General features: G+C 52.1%; 1 protein-coding gene and 1 pseudogene across 1 annotated transcript in view; both read left to right on the forward strand.

Annotated features, from left to right (window-relative positions):
- The window catches only part of LOC117795059 (leukocyte immunoglobulin-like receptor subfamily B member 3), an 8,658-nt gene extending 4,603 nt beyond the window's left edge, over positions 1-4,055 (forward strand). The window contains 1 exon segment of the mRNA XM_034672601.1: positions 778-4,055. Within this exon segment, the coding sequence (XP_034528492.1) occupies positions 778-915 (138 nt within the window). The 3' untranslated portion in view covers positions 916-4,055.
- A 311-nt stretch (positions 4,056-4,366) lies between these two features.
- On the forward strand, positions 4,367-10,246 carry LOC100468783 (annotated as a pseudogene).
- Positions 10,247-12,911: the final 2,665 nt, after the last annotated feature.

A 12,911-nucleotide genomic window follows, 5' to 3' on the forward strand; every position in this document is an offset into this window, starting at 1 on the left:
CCCCCCCCCCCCCCCCCCCCCAGCAAAGAGCGATGGGCCGGCCGGCCGTGTTGACACTCGGGGTGGAAGAGCTGTTGTAACAGAAGCGGGCTCTCCCCTCACCTCTCCCCTGCACTTATCACCAGCCCAAATCAGTGTTTCCTTGTTTGTGGGCGGTTCCCAACCCCAAGGCCATGAATTCCTCGAGGGCAGGGCGCTGATCTGTCCTCTTCTGCGCCCCTGGCAAGCGCCCTGTCTGTCCATCCGTCCATCTGCACTTGTGTGTGTGTATTTGGGTTTGGGTACAGACTGAAGTGCATGGACCAAACCCTAAAGACCCTGAGTCTCCCCCACTTTAGCTCATTTATTCATTCAGTGAGTTGACAAATCGTTACGAGGAACCTATGTCTGGCAAGGGTCTGTCTTAGACCGGGTGATAGAAACATGAGTGAAAACGTATCCAAGCCAGGGATCCACACCATCTGATTTGGATTTTAAAATCGATTCTGGCTTCTGGGTGGACACGTAAGGGAAGAGGGACAAAGTGTAGGAGTTCCACCCTCCCTGGCTCCTCCAGCAGAGCCCTGACAGTGAGTCCACCAAGGGGGTGACTGTGTCCCGGGGGAACCACTCAGGCCTCAAGTGGGGGTGACCCCTCTTCCTTCTGCACGTCGTCAGAGGGATTGCTGGACACAAAGGACAGAAAGGGGGACAGGACGGTCAGGTGGGTCCTTCCTGCTCCCAGCACCCCGGCTCCCCCACCATCACATACCTGACTCCCACTCTCCCGCCCTCCAGGCCACGGCATCTGAAGACCCCCAGGATGTAACCCATGCCCAGCTGAATCTTGGACAGGGGACAAGTGCACCCCCTTCTTCCCAGTCAACAGAGCCCGCAGCAGAGCCCAGCGTGTATGCTGCTCTGGCCATCCACTAGCCCAGGAAGGACGCAGACCCCACACTCCAGGGAGGGGGACCATAGGGACCCCCCCAGCAGGCCCTGGGGCTGTCCCCCCCACCGCCCCGTGGACACTCAGCTAATGCCCCTGGGCCTGGAGACCTTTCATAAGCAAGCAGGATAGCCTGGAGCTTTAGAAATCACTAGATTCTGCAGTTAAAGATAAATATCAGCCCCATATTTTTAGAAATACAGCAAAACACTTCTAAAAAAAAAACCCCGTGGGTAAGAGAAGCAAACCACAAAGGAAGATAAGACTTCTTCTTTTCTTCTTCTTTTAACTCAAATGACAGTGCAAATAATTCTACATCAACACAGACTTTTACTGAAATGGTCATGTAAATGCTATACGCCATGATCAAATGGGAAAATTATGAATGAAATTATTACAAAGAGAAGAGAGCCTGAAAATCAGCAGTCCAGGCAACATCTACAGGAGTCAGAAAAAGAACAGCAAATTCATCCCATGGCGCTGGGTGAAAATGATACCGTATTGATCATGAAGAAGAGATAAAAATCAATTGTATGAACTTCGGCTGCCATAACAAGTACCACAGACTGGAGGGGGGGCAGGGCTTAAACAACAGAAACTTCTTTCTTCAGAGTTCTGCAGGCTTAGGCCCAAGCCCAGGGTGCCGACAGCGTTGGTGTCCTCGGAGGGCTCTCCCCCAGGTTGACGGACGGCTGCTTACGTGGCCTTTCCTCTGTGTGGCCGTGGGAGGGGAAGAGAGATCTCAGCTGTCTCTTCTTACAGGGCCACTACCCTATTGATCAGGGCACCACGACCCTACGATCTCATGATCACTACTCCTTAGAGGCCCCATCTCCAAACACAGCCACACTGGGGGTCAGGGCTGCGACATGAATTCGGGGGTGGAGGGCAGCATAAACCGTCCACATCATTCCACCCTGAGCCCCTGAAATTCCTGTCCTCCTCCCACGCAAAGTACATTCATCCCATCCATACAGCACCCCCTCCATCTACACTGATTCCAGTATCAACGATCAATCTAAAATCCAGAGTTGCATCTAAATGACCCTGTAAGTCAGATGAGGGCAAGGCTCGGAGGACCACGACGGGCTAAGGCAGAATTCCTGTGCGTGTGTGTCGGAGGAATCTTCCTGGTTTCAATCGCGGTCCATTAGCTTAACTATTCAGTCCTCCATTCACCTGGCTCCTCCCGAATTTCCTGGGGAGCATCCTCATGGGGGTGCTCCGGGCACATGTCAGCGTTTTGCTTCACAGTTCAACGGCCAAGCGCGCAATTATGCGGCTCGTAGGTTCTGTGTTCCACAAGAGTCTGGACACGGTTCAGGCCACGTTCTCTGCCACTTCATTACAAGGGTCACGTTTTCTCCCTCGTGCAATGCCTCGTTCCTCATTTCAGCCTGAGATCCAGGGGGACTGGACCTCCCTGTCCATGTCTCTACCAGCAGCCCCTGCACACATAGCATCTTCCGTTTGGTGTCTCCAAACTCCCCCGGCCTCTCTCGCATCTGTCTTAGGTATTTGTTCGGGTCGCAAAATCTGCAGTCCTCTGCTCCGGCTTCTGTGACAAACATCACAGACTGCAGACGTGTCCATGAAGGTGCTGGCAGGGCTGGCGTCTGGTGGGGGCTCCCCCCAGGGTAGCCTTGGTGTGAGCACGCAGACGGAGACACACACTGAGCTCCCTGGTGTATCTTCCTTGGAGGGGTACTGATCTTACCGAATCAGGGCCACCCTTACAACCTCATTCAATCCTAATGACTTCCCTAGATGCCCCGTTTCCAAATACAGCCAGGCTGGGGGTTAAGGCCTCAGCATATGAATTTGGGGGAGGAACATAAGCGTCCAGTCCCATAACATTATTAAAGCCACAAACATTTATTATCGAGTATTCTCAGAATGTGTCAAGTCCCAGCAACACTCAACAAGAAATGGAGAAAAGACACCAAGAACCCGCATCAGTAATGAAATATGAGACATCACTACAAATCCCACAGACTTTCATAGTGCCAACCTAAATAAAAGAGGTAAACCGAGGCAAGCCCCAATTACCAAAAATGGAGTGGATCTGGGAATAGCAGAGGAATTGTACTTCAGGAGGTGAAAACTGTAGCAAGAAGGTCTGTGGAGAGCTGGGGCAGGCTGTGCGTCTGGGGAGGAGTACAAGGGGTAGGGGGTTCAGCTAGAGACCAAGCAGCAACTTCCTGGCTTGAGTCTGGGGAGAAGCTCTTGGTGGCTGCCCCTTGGTCAAGGGATGGGTTTCCCTTTTCTGCAAAATCAGGCGTTTACAGGAACTCAGTCTCTCTGACCTTGAGTATCATCTGCTAAGGACACATGCACGAGATTCTGCATTTCATACCCTCCAGTTCCGTTCTACACTGAGTCCTTTCACAAGAGGCTAAGTGGACCTTACGAAGAACTTTATCCCATGTGGATAAAATGGACTAGTATCACAAAAACAATTCTAAAACCAGCTCAAGAATAAGTAGAAAACCTGAGTCGTCTTTTGACCTCTTAAATAAATTACATCCAAAGATTAAACTCGTCCCACAAAACTCCCTCCAGATCCAGCAAATTTTACTGCTTATAGAACAAACACATTCCCAAACATTTTCATGGGCTAGCATGAACACACAACAAGAATACTGAAAGAGAGGAACGTTACACTTTAGTCTCCCACATAGACTTAGATGTAAAATGACTTTCAAAAGTACAGGAAATGGGGTGCCTGGGTGGCTCAGTAGATTAAGCCTGTGACTCTCACTTTCAGCTCGGGTCATGATCTTGGGGTTGAGACATCGAACCCCACATCCAGCTCATGCTGGGCTGGGCGTGGAGCCTGCTTGGAATTCTTTCTCTCCCTCTCCCTCTGCCCCTCTCCCACCCCTCATGTGCCCTCTCCCTCTCTCCAAAAACATAAAAAATAAAAAATGGGGGAAACTATCTGATTACAACATTACTGCTCAATTCACATGGGCAATGGGAGGTAGAAAAATATTTTAATAAAGATCAATTTTCCCCCAACAAATCAGGACTTTAATCTACCCGTTGTCCCCTACAGCTTACAGGCAGGACCCAAAACGGGGAGGACGGTCCCAGGAACAAGGGGCATTAAGGAGCCAGGAGGGACTCACAGGGATGTTGCCAAGAAGGGGGGGTGTGGACGATGTCACAGGAAAATAGAGAAGTCCTTGGAGGCCGTGACAGAAAGAAAGCCCACGCTCCGGGGCCAGGAGAGGGGCTGTGCTTCCTTTCCCTATTTGTCTATATTTCTCCTCTGGGCTCATTGCCACCGTGACTTCCTCCTGGGTCCTGCAGGGACGTCACACGTGTGTCTGTGCTGACATGAGCTCCCAGCACAGCAGGAACCCACGTCCCCTGCAGCATCTCCGGGATCTGGGCGACCTGTCCATGGTGAGGACCCCAGGGATGTGGTGAGGATACAGGAGACCCCATGGGAGAGGCTCCGGGAGGGAAGGACATGCCCTGGTCTCCTCCCCTGGATGGGGCGTCTCAGGAAGCCTTGGGGTCCACTTGCTGCAGCGTCATGGGCACCAGAGCCAGGCTAGGTCCTTGGGGAGGGGCTGTTCCCCTTCCTGTGGGGCAGCTGACATGACAACCCCGTGACAGGGGAGGACTGGCCTCTGCATGGCGCCATCTTGTTTGTCTGCCTGTCCCGTGGGCACCGAGGTCCCTCCATCTGCGCTGCTAGACCCAGAGAGAGGAGACGCCATGACCCCCACCCTCACGGCCCTGAGATCTGAGGAGGGGAGGGGACACCCTAGTCTGGGAGGGACCCGCCCCACAGCCAGGCCCTGGTCTGTCAGAGGACCCAGGGTCAAGAGGCTCATGGGGAAGAGGGGTTCTGGTCAGGATTCGGGGCAAAGCTCTCTCAGGGACTCTCTTCCAGGGCTGAGTGTGGGCCCCAGGAACTGAGTGCACACAGGTGAGTCTGTCCCCAGGGGTCCCAGTCCCACCTCCTCACGGGGGCAGGGGCCACCCACCAGGCAGTGGGGGATGGAGATCAGCACTTCTGTGCTGACAGAGGGGGGACGTCTGGGGCTTTGGGCTGAGCTGGGACCTGGGGGTGGGGACGGTCTTGTGACCCAGCATCTGTTTCCTTCCAGGGACCCTCCCCAAACCCACCATCTGGGGCTGAGCCAGGCTCTGTGATCCCCAGGGGGACCCCTGTGACCATCTGGTGTCAGGGGAGCCTGGAGGCCCGGGAGTACCGCCTGCTTAAAGAGGGACATTCAGGGTCCTGGGACACACAGAAGCCACTGGAGTCCGGGGACAAGGTCAACTTCTCCACCATACACATGACAGAGGATTCTGCTGGACGATATGGCTGTGACTCTCTCAGTCCCACTGGCTGATCAGAGCTCAGTGACCCCCTGGAGCTGATGGTGACAGGTGCGAGCCCACTCAGGGTCCCGGCCCCAGGCTCTGTCCTCAGGAAGGGGGTCTGGTCTCAGGGTGTCTCCCTCTCACAGCCGAGCTCTGGGATCATGTGGGGGGATCTGAGCCCCATTTAACAATGCCCCCTCCTCCTCTCCTAGGATCGCATAGCAAACCCAACCTCACAGCCCTACCCAGCCCTGCCGTGGCCTCAGGAGGGAACGTGACCCTCCAGTGTGCCTCTTGGATAGGATTTGACAGGTTTGTCCTGATGAGGGAAGGAGAACGCTAGCCCTCCTCGACCCTGGACTCCCAGCAAGCCCCCAGTGGGCAGTTCCAGGCTCTGTTCCCTGTGGGCCCCGTGACCCCCAGCCCCAGGTGGACGTTCGGATGCTACGGTTATTACAACAACGCCCCCCAGGTGTGGTCTTGCCCCAGTGACCCCCTGCAGCTGCAGGTCTCAGGTGAGGAGCCCAATCCTGTCCCTTCTGTGTCCTGATGATCTGTTCAGGGCTCGGTCCTCAAGAGTTACGTGGGCTGGGATAGGAGAAAGGGGGGTCTCCAAGGGAGGGTCACTCAAAGGGAGATCTGCCCTTCAGCTCAAAGGAGGCCAACAGAGGCCCTCCCACCCCTGCCCACCTTGTGTCCCTCTCCTGGGTCTAAAGGTGCCCGGTGGGCAGCCGGAGGGTCTTGGGGGAGTCCACAGGGCAGGTATAGGAGAAGTCTGAGTGAGATGGGGATTCCTGGGTCAGCCCCAATCCCCCATCCACAGGACCTCCTAACATTGGTGTGCCCCTCGGGTCTGTTTGCTCAAAAGGACCACACAGTGCCCCGGGTCAGTTCTGAGAGCCCTTCAGAGGATCTAATGCCCCCTCAGATCCCCAAAAACAATCTTGTGTTTCGCGGGGGCCGGGGGCCGAGAGTCCAGGAGAGACACGTGGGGGCTACATGTCTCCAGGAGCCCTGAGGCTGGGCCCCTGGGCGCCTGAGGGAGAAGACTGTGCGCAGAGACAGGGTCTCTCGGGGGAGCTCCAGCCCCACCCCCACCCTCCCGTCCTTTCGCCGAGGATGGCCTAGAGACCCCGGGCGCCACCCGCAGGGCCAGGCTCCACAGCTGGTGAGTCCCAGGGGCCGCTGTCCAGCGGCTTGGAATTTCTGCCAGTCCCACAGAAGGAGGGCTGGGAGGCGGATAGAAACGGCAGAGCCACACTCCGGGGCTCCAGAGGCTCTGAGGCCGGCGGAGGAGGGCTGGCGTGGTCATGGCAGAGGGAGAGGCTGGGGCCCCCCCCGGGGGAGCAGCAGCCAGGTGCCTACCCTCCTCACCTCCCTGTCTTTGGATTATGAGGTATGGGGTGGGACTCACGGGCGGGGGGGGGGGGCTCTCAGTGCTCCCCGAGAGGGTGATTTGGGGCAGGTCCCCGGTCCTAGGTGAGGAGTCTCTGTTGTCCCTGTCCTCTCTGAGCAGAAAAGGTCAGCTCAGTGCCCTGTCTATCGGGAAGTGTGAGACAGGACGCCATAAAGGGATCACAAAGGACGGTTCCACAGAAGAGGGTCCACCCAGGAGGGCATGGCAATAGGCGGGACCTCCTGCCCAGGGAAGCCCGATCCCTGCAGTCTCGGACAGGACTGGGGAGGGAGAGGCACGGACCTCGATGCCACCAGCCTGAGAGGAAATGAGGTCAGACACGTGACAAGGCAGAGGCCCCACCCACTCCCGCTCAGAGGCGGGGCATTGGCTACTAGCCGGGGCAGGGGCGAGGCGGCCCCTCCCCTGCGAGGCACGCAGAACGCGTGGGGCGGGGTCTGCAGGAGCCCCTCTCTCCAGGGAGGTGGAGCTTCTGAGAAAGGCGTTCCCCCTCTGAAAAGGGGCGGTCCTGAAGGACTGCCCGCCTCTCCCAGGAGCTCCGATCTGGGAAGGGTTGGGAAGCCCAGGGGGACGCAGGTGCAAGTGGTGTCGTCCGTCAGGCCCGGGTCTCAGCAGCGCAAGAGGAAGTACCCGTAGGCTGGAGACAGCAGAGGTTAGGAAATCCCCATGGATTCAGCATCTCATTGCACACAAACCTGCAATTTTCTCCTAGAAACCAGCTGCCCCCCGTCGGCGTAGCGCAACGCCTAGGAACGCCAGCCAGGTTTGGAGAACGTGTGGGATAGAGGACAGAGAGGGGCGGCTTGCAGCACCTGGTGTCCAGGGAGGATGCGGGGAGTCTGGGACAGCTGTAGAGGACAGACAGACACCTCCTTGGCAGCTCTTATTTCCCATTTCCAAGAGACCCTGAGCGTGGAGCCCCTCACCCAAGCCTGAGGAGGTCGCTGAGCCCTCTAACGCCGGCCCTGGAGCTGCTCAGACCATTTTCTGAGCGCGCAGGTGGAGCTCACCCCTGACACTGCCCTAGAGAGAAGGCTCCCTGCCGGTGGGCACTTCTCTACAGCCCCCTGTGCTTACCTGGGGGCCGCCACGCCCTTGGGTGCACACCTGAGACCAAGGTGGGTTCGCACACGGAACACGCGAGTCCAGGGACGCTGCACGACTCGGCCGTGTGCAATTCGTGTCCACTCTGCGTCGTGTGTGGAAACCCGTCCAGCGTCACCCTGCCTGCTTCTTAAAGCGATGATATAAATTACAAATTTACGTGATGAGGATTTATGACTTAAAAAATTCTCCAATTTCAATGGGATTAAATGAAATGTATGTATTCATTATAGAGAGTAATTTATGATTATAAAGTTTTTTTTAAATAAAACATGCTTAGAAACGAGCTTTATAAATAATGCAGGTGCATTCTGAAGTTTTTTTCATCAAATTGTCTACACTCAAATCTCAAAATTTGTTCCACTGCTTTATTCATTCATAAGTATGATTTTTTAATTTCTTTATACTTTCTAAATAACAGTTATGTGTATATAACAGCGATACTGGTTTGGTTATATTAATTTTATATTCTATTAACTTAGTACAGACGCTCCACTTTGCGGGTGCTTTACAGTTGATCTCCTTCGATTAACTGATAATCATTATATCAACCTCAACAAAATTGAAACTTGTCTCTTTATTTCCAGATTGTAGACTAGTGTTATTTGCAGCCAATATCTTATGATAATGACAAAGTAAGCTGTTAACACAAAACTAAGTGTTGCTTTAAGAAAAGCATCTTAATTGATAGCCCAAATTGTTTAATTATTTTAAGTCAAACATTTTTAAAAACTGTATTTTTATGTGTATAGCAATACTGACCTATTTCAGTCCATTTCTCTGTTACATTCAGGTTTTATCAGGAAAAAAAATATTATTTTCTTAATACAAATTAGGAATGGAATTTTTTCTGGGTTTGTACGTTTCCTGACTTACTCTTTGAATTTTATAGCCCTTGTGAGATACATCTAAAAGACTTCTTGGTATCAAACATTTGGATATTAACCCACTAAATGATGTCTATTCTTCATTCATGCTTTCTGAATTGTATAAGCTTATTTAAAATTTTCACATGGAGATTTAGAATTCGAATTCATCTAACTTGTTTATCTTTTTGTTTTTTATGTGAAAATGGATTAAATTAGGTTTGCGGGATTAGCTAATTTTGTATTGACCAGTTTTATAACAACACTGATTTTCTCTGTTCCTTAAGGGTTTAAGGTGAGAAAGGTTGTCTTTGAAGATAAAAATCAAATGACTGGTGTTCTTCCTTGAAATCTGCTGGCAGTTTTCGGAGTTCTTTGTGACTGACAGAGAGGGAGAGAGAGAGAGAGAGAGATGAGGAAGACAGTGATGATGATGATGGTGGTGATGGTGATGTCCTACCCAGGATAGTTCAAATACTAACACACCTATGTTGTATGCATTGAATTCTCTCACTCTCTCTATATATTCATATATATATATGAGTTCATATATATATATATGAATATATATCTCCAATATATTTATGACCTACCCCTCATCCATGAACACTGGGTCCTGAATTGTTGAAAAATACAAGTTCTCCCATCTGCAATAGATAGCTTACGTGCTCAGAATGGACACAGAAATTGAATAGCTCAAGTATTTCTACATTGAGAGATGACTTTTCACACTGAATTTCTGAGCTGGGGGACACAGGAAGACTCTGCTGCAATGGGACTCAGAAGCAAAGTCTCAATGCATAAAACACAAGGAGACGGAAAGAATCCAATGAGAACAGAGTTGACCCCTTCTATAGCAAAGACAGGGCTCATTAGGGACACCATAGTACTTACATCATGAGAAATGTGGGAGGTACAAGAACACACAGCCCAGGGGACAGGTTTGAATCCCGTCAGCACCTCATTTCCCCCCATATTTTTATGGTTCTCAGAAGCAGCTGACACACCATCAGCCCAACACAAAACAAGGCAGACACTAACACTGGAGAGTAGGGGAAAGTCTCAGTTATGGGCACGGCTTGGAGAGTTAAGTGCTGTCGAGGGGACGGGGGCCCTGGGTGGACATCCAGGATCCTGGGTGATTTTTGTGTGCCCTGATCTCTGTGACCTCTCTATCCTCAATTCCTAGCGTCCGGCACCCAAGGTTCCGGAGTGGTGATTCTCATCTTGAGCGTAGTTGTCGTCGTCGTCAGAATTTTCTTTAAGCCTTGGTACGATAGGAGAAGAGCCCAAGATGCGGCCAGGAGGTAAACACAAGCGAGAACAATGCAATGATCAGAATAGCAGAGCCTGGGAAATACATCTTGTGTGCCCAGGAGGTTCTGGAAGAACATGTGGGGCATGTGCTGCGTGAACTGTCAGAAGGTCATTGTGAGGAGAAGGAGCCATGGCTCATGTGCAGGGACAAGGTATGTCCTCTTCTGCCATTATTATTATTTTTTAAAGATTTTATTTATTTATTTGACAGTGAGAGAGAGAGACAACCAGCAAGAGAGGGAAAACAAGTAGGGGGAGTGGGAGAGGAAGAAGCAGGCTCCCAGCAGAGGAGCCTGATGCGGGGCTCGATCTCAGGACTCTGGATCACACCTTGAACCGAAGGCAGATGCTTAACGACTGAGCCACTCAGGCGCCCCATCTGAGCCACCCAGGCGTCCCCTCTTCTGCCATTAAACTGCGGACTGTCCTTCCCAACCATTGTTGAGTTGTCTTCACTGGCTCCCGTCTTTCCCCAACCAGCTTCTACCCACATGGCAGACTTCAGTCCACATCTCCATAAACTGCCATGCTCTGGTACAATTTCAGATAACACATTTTCCTCCTTTCTAATCACCATACACCTTGCGGTACATGAATGGGTCTCCATCTCATCTGATAATACGGGGTGTTTTAATGAATCATAAATTGGCATAAAAAGATGCAGCCTGAAAGAGATAAATCCATGAGATGCCCCAACACCCTCTGTGCATCCACCAGCCCTTCCCTTCCACTAGATGGCCTGGTCTGTGCTGCCTCCAAGAAACCTGTGTGCAAAGTGCTGGGTTGTGGCATTGGCCAGTATCTCTGGTGTATCTCCTCCCTTCATAGGCAACTTCAAGGTGCCACTGTGAGATGCTCGATGGGGAGGAATGTGCAGAACTGATGTCACAAAACAGTCCAAGTCAACATTGGATGCATTATTGCCACTCCGGTAGCCCCAAAGTGCACCCAGGTTTCCTTGCGTTTTATGCAGAGTGATTATTTATATTTCTCTTGGCCCAGTTTCAGTGAAATCACAAGACTGAAGCTTCAGGACTCGAGAGGAGATGCAAACAGTTACTGTGTACTATCAATCGTGGGAGGGGGCAGGGGCACACAGACCTAATGCCTTACGTGTAGGGTGTAAGTTACATGAATTTGAAAGATGGCAGATCCTTAAAAACTTGAACCCAGAAGTACCATGTCACCAAGAAATTCCACTTCTAGACATAAGTTGTAGTTCTGCAAGATAGACGGTTCTAGAGATCCCCATACAACTCCATGCCTAGAGCGAACAAGAGGGTCCTGACACAGAAATCTGTAAAGAGGGTAAATCTCATGTTAAGTGCTCTTATTACCACAATGAAAAACAGACAAGAAAAAGAATCGCATCCAGGTAATTGAGCAGACACTTATGCAAGTATGTTCGTAGAAGGACTCACAAGAGACAGAAAGTGGTGACAATCAAATGTCCACCAACTGACAGTGGATTAACAAGCATTAACTGTGTCCAGCTAGTGATTTGCATGAAGCATGGAGGCCGAGTCCAGAAGACCTAATGCCTGGGGGACAAGAGGCAGCGGGGAGACAGCAATGATTCAGGTTTTGCTGGAGAGAAGGTGCTGCTGTCACAGAAACAGAAGTCAGAGAGAGCAAGTGTGTAAGGGAAACAAATCACAACCGAGGCCCAGAGCCAGATGGTGATTCCCTCTGTGAGTCAGTTAACGGTCTTATAAACACGTTCCCCATCCTTCTCTGGGGTCACCCATCTGGGATAGCCCCACTGGGACCTCCAGTCAAACAGGGCAGGGCATGGAGAGCTCTCCATTCATCTCTCCCTTCCACACCACACACAATGACGTCGTCACACAGCTCTGCCCCTGAGCCCTCTTTCCATGAACCCACGAACACCGCAGTCAGGATCAGTGGAAGACTGGAGACATCCTGTTGGAACCACCATCAGCCTCCCCCATCTTTCTTCTCCTCCAGGCCCTCACTACTTGAGGAACTGTCTTGCTCTCATGGCCACAAACCTACCGGTTACTGTCCCTCCCCTGCACAAAACCGGCCCACCTGTCTCCACCTTACTCCAGTCACACCCAGTCTCTACACCTGCCCTTCCACATGGTGACGAGCCAGCAGAGCAACCCTCTCCAGCCCCAGCAGGGCCCGCTCCCCCCACCAGCAAACTCATCCCAGTTCACCACCTCCCCTCTCCAGACACACACACAAACTGAGTTGTAACTACATGTGTGTCTCCCTGGCATGTGCTGGCGGGGACAATCTCAACAGAGCAGACTCCTTCCAAACCACCTAGGCCACGAAAACAGAACAGAACTACTGCTGGCTCTTCCTACCAACTGGGAATGTATTTGTGTTACTGGGATTCTGGGAGCGCTCGCAAGAAAGCACAAACACCACTTAGAATGCTGATTGGCTTATCAGGCAGCGCTCAGACGAAGGGCAGAGTGTTACACGGCTGAGTATCCACACGGTCTCCTACGGAACACGGCCTGCAGAGCGCTGATCTCCTCCCAACAGCACTCTGTGCACGCGGTACCCTGCTGACGATTTTCCTGCTTCTGGGAGGTAAAATCCAGGAACACGTGCAGGGCATCCAGAGCCTGTTCCAGGAGAGCTCACCATCCTGGGCAGGATGGCACCTGTAGGCACACTCATGCTCGCGCCATCTTGCATGGGACTCTCCATCCCAGAATGCCCCCAAAATCCCGTGACTAAGCTTGCCAGATGTCCACCTGTCCTTGGTTTCTCTCCTTCTCTACGGGTTACCAAACCCATGGCCAAAGTTCCCTTTGTCAAGGGTTTGTATAGTCTGTTGTCACTAAGCACAGCCCCACGCGTCCAGGGAAGGCACGAGTCTGTCACCTCACCAGTGAATGCCCAGCGTGCCTGGCGCCATGACTGGATGTGGTCACTGCTCACTACACACGGGTTG

Source organism: Ailuropoda melanoleuca, chromosome 12 (assembly GCF_002007445.2).
Source record: "Ailuropoda melanoleuca isolate Jingjing chromosome 12, ASM200744v2, whole genome shotgun sequence".
In the NCBI taxonomy this organism is placed as follows: Eukaryota; Metazoa; Chordata; class Mammalia; order Carnivora; family Ursidae; genus Ailuropoda; species Ailuropoda melanoleuca.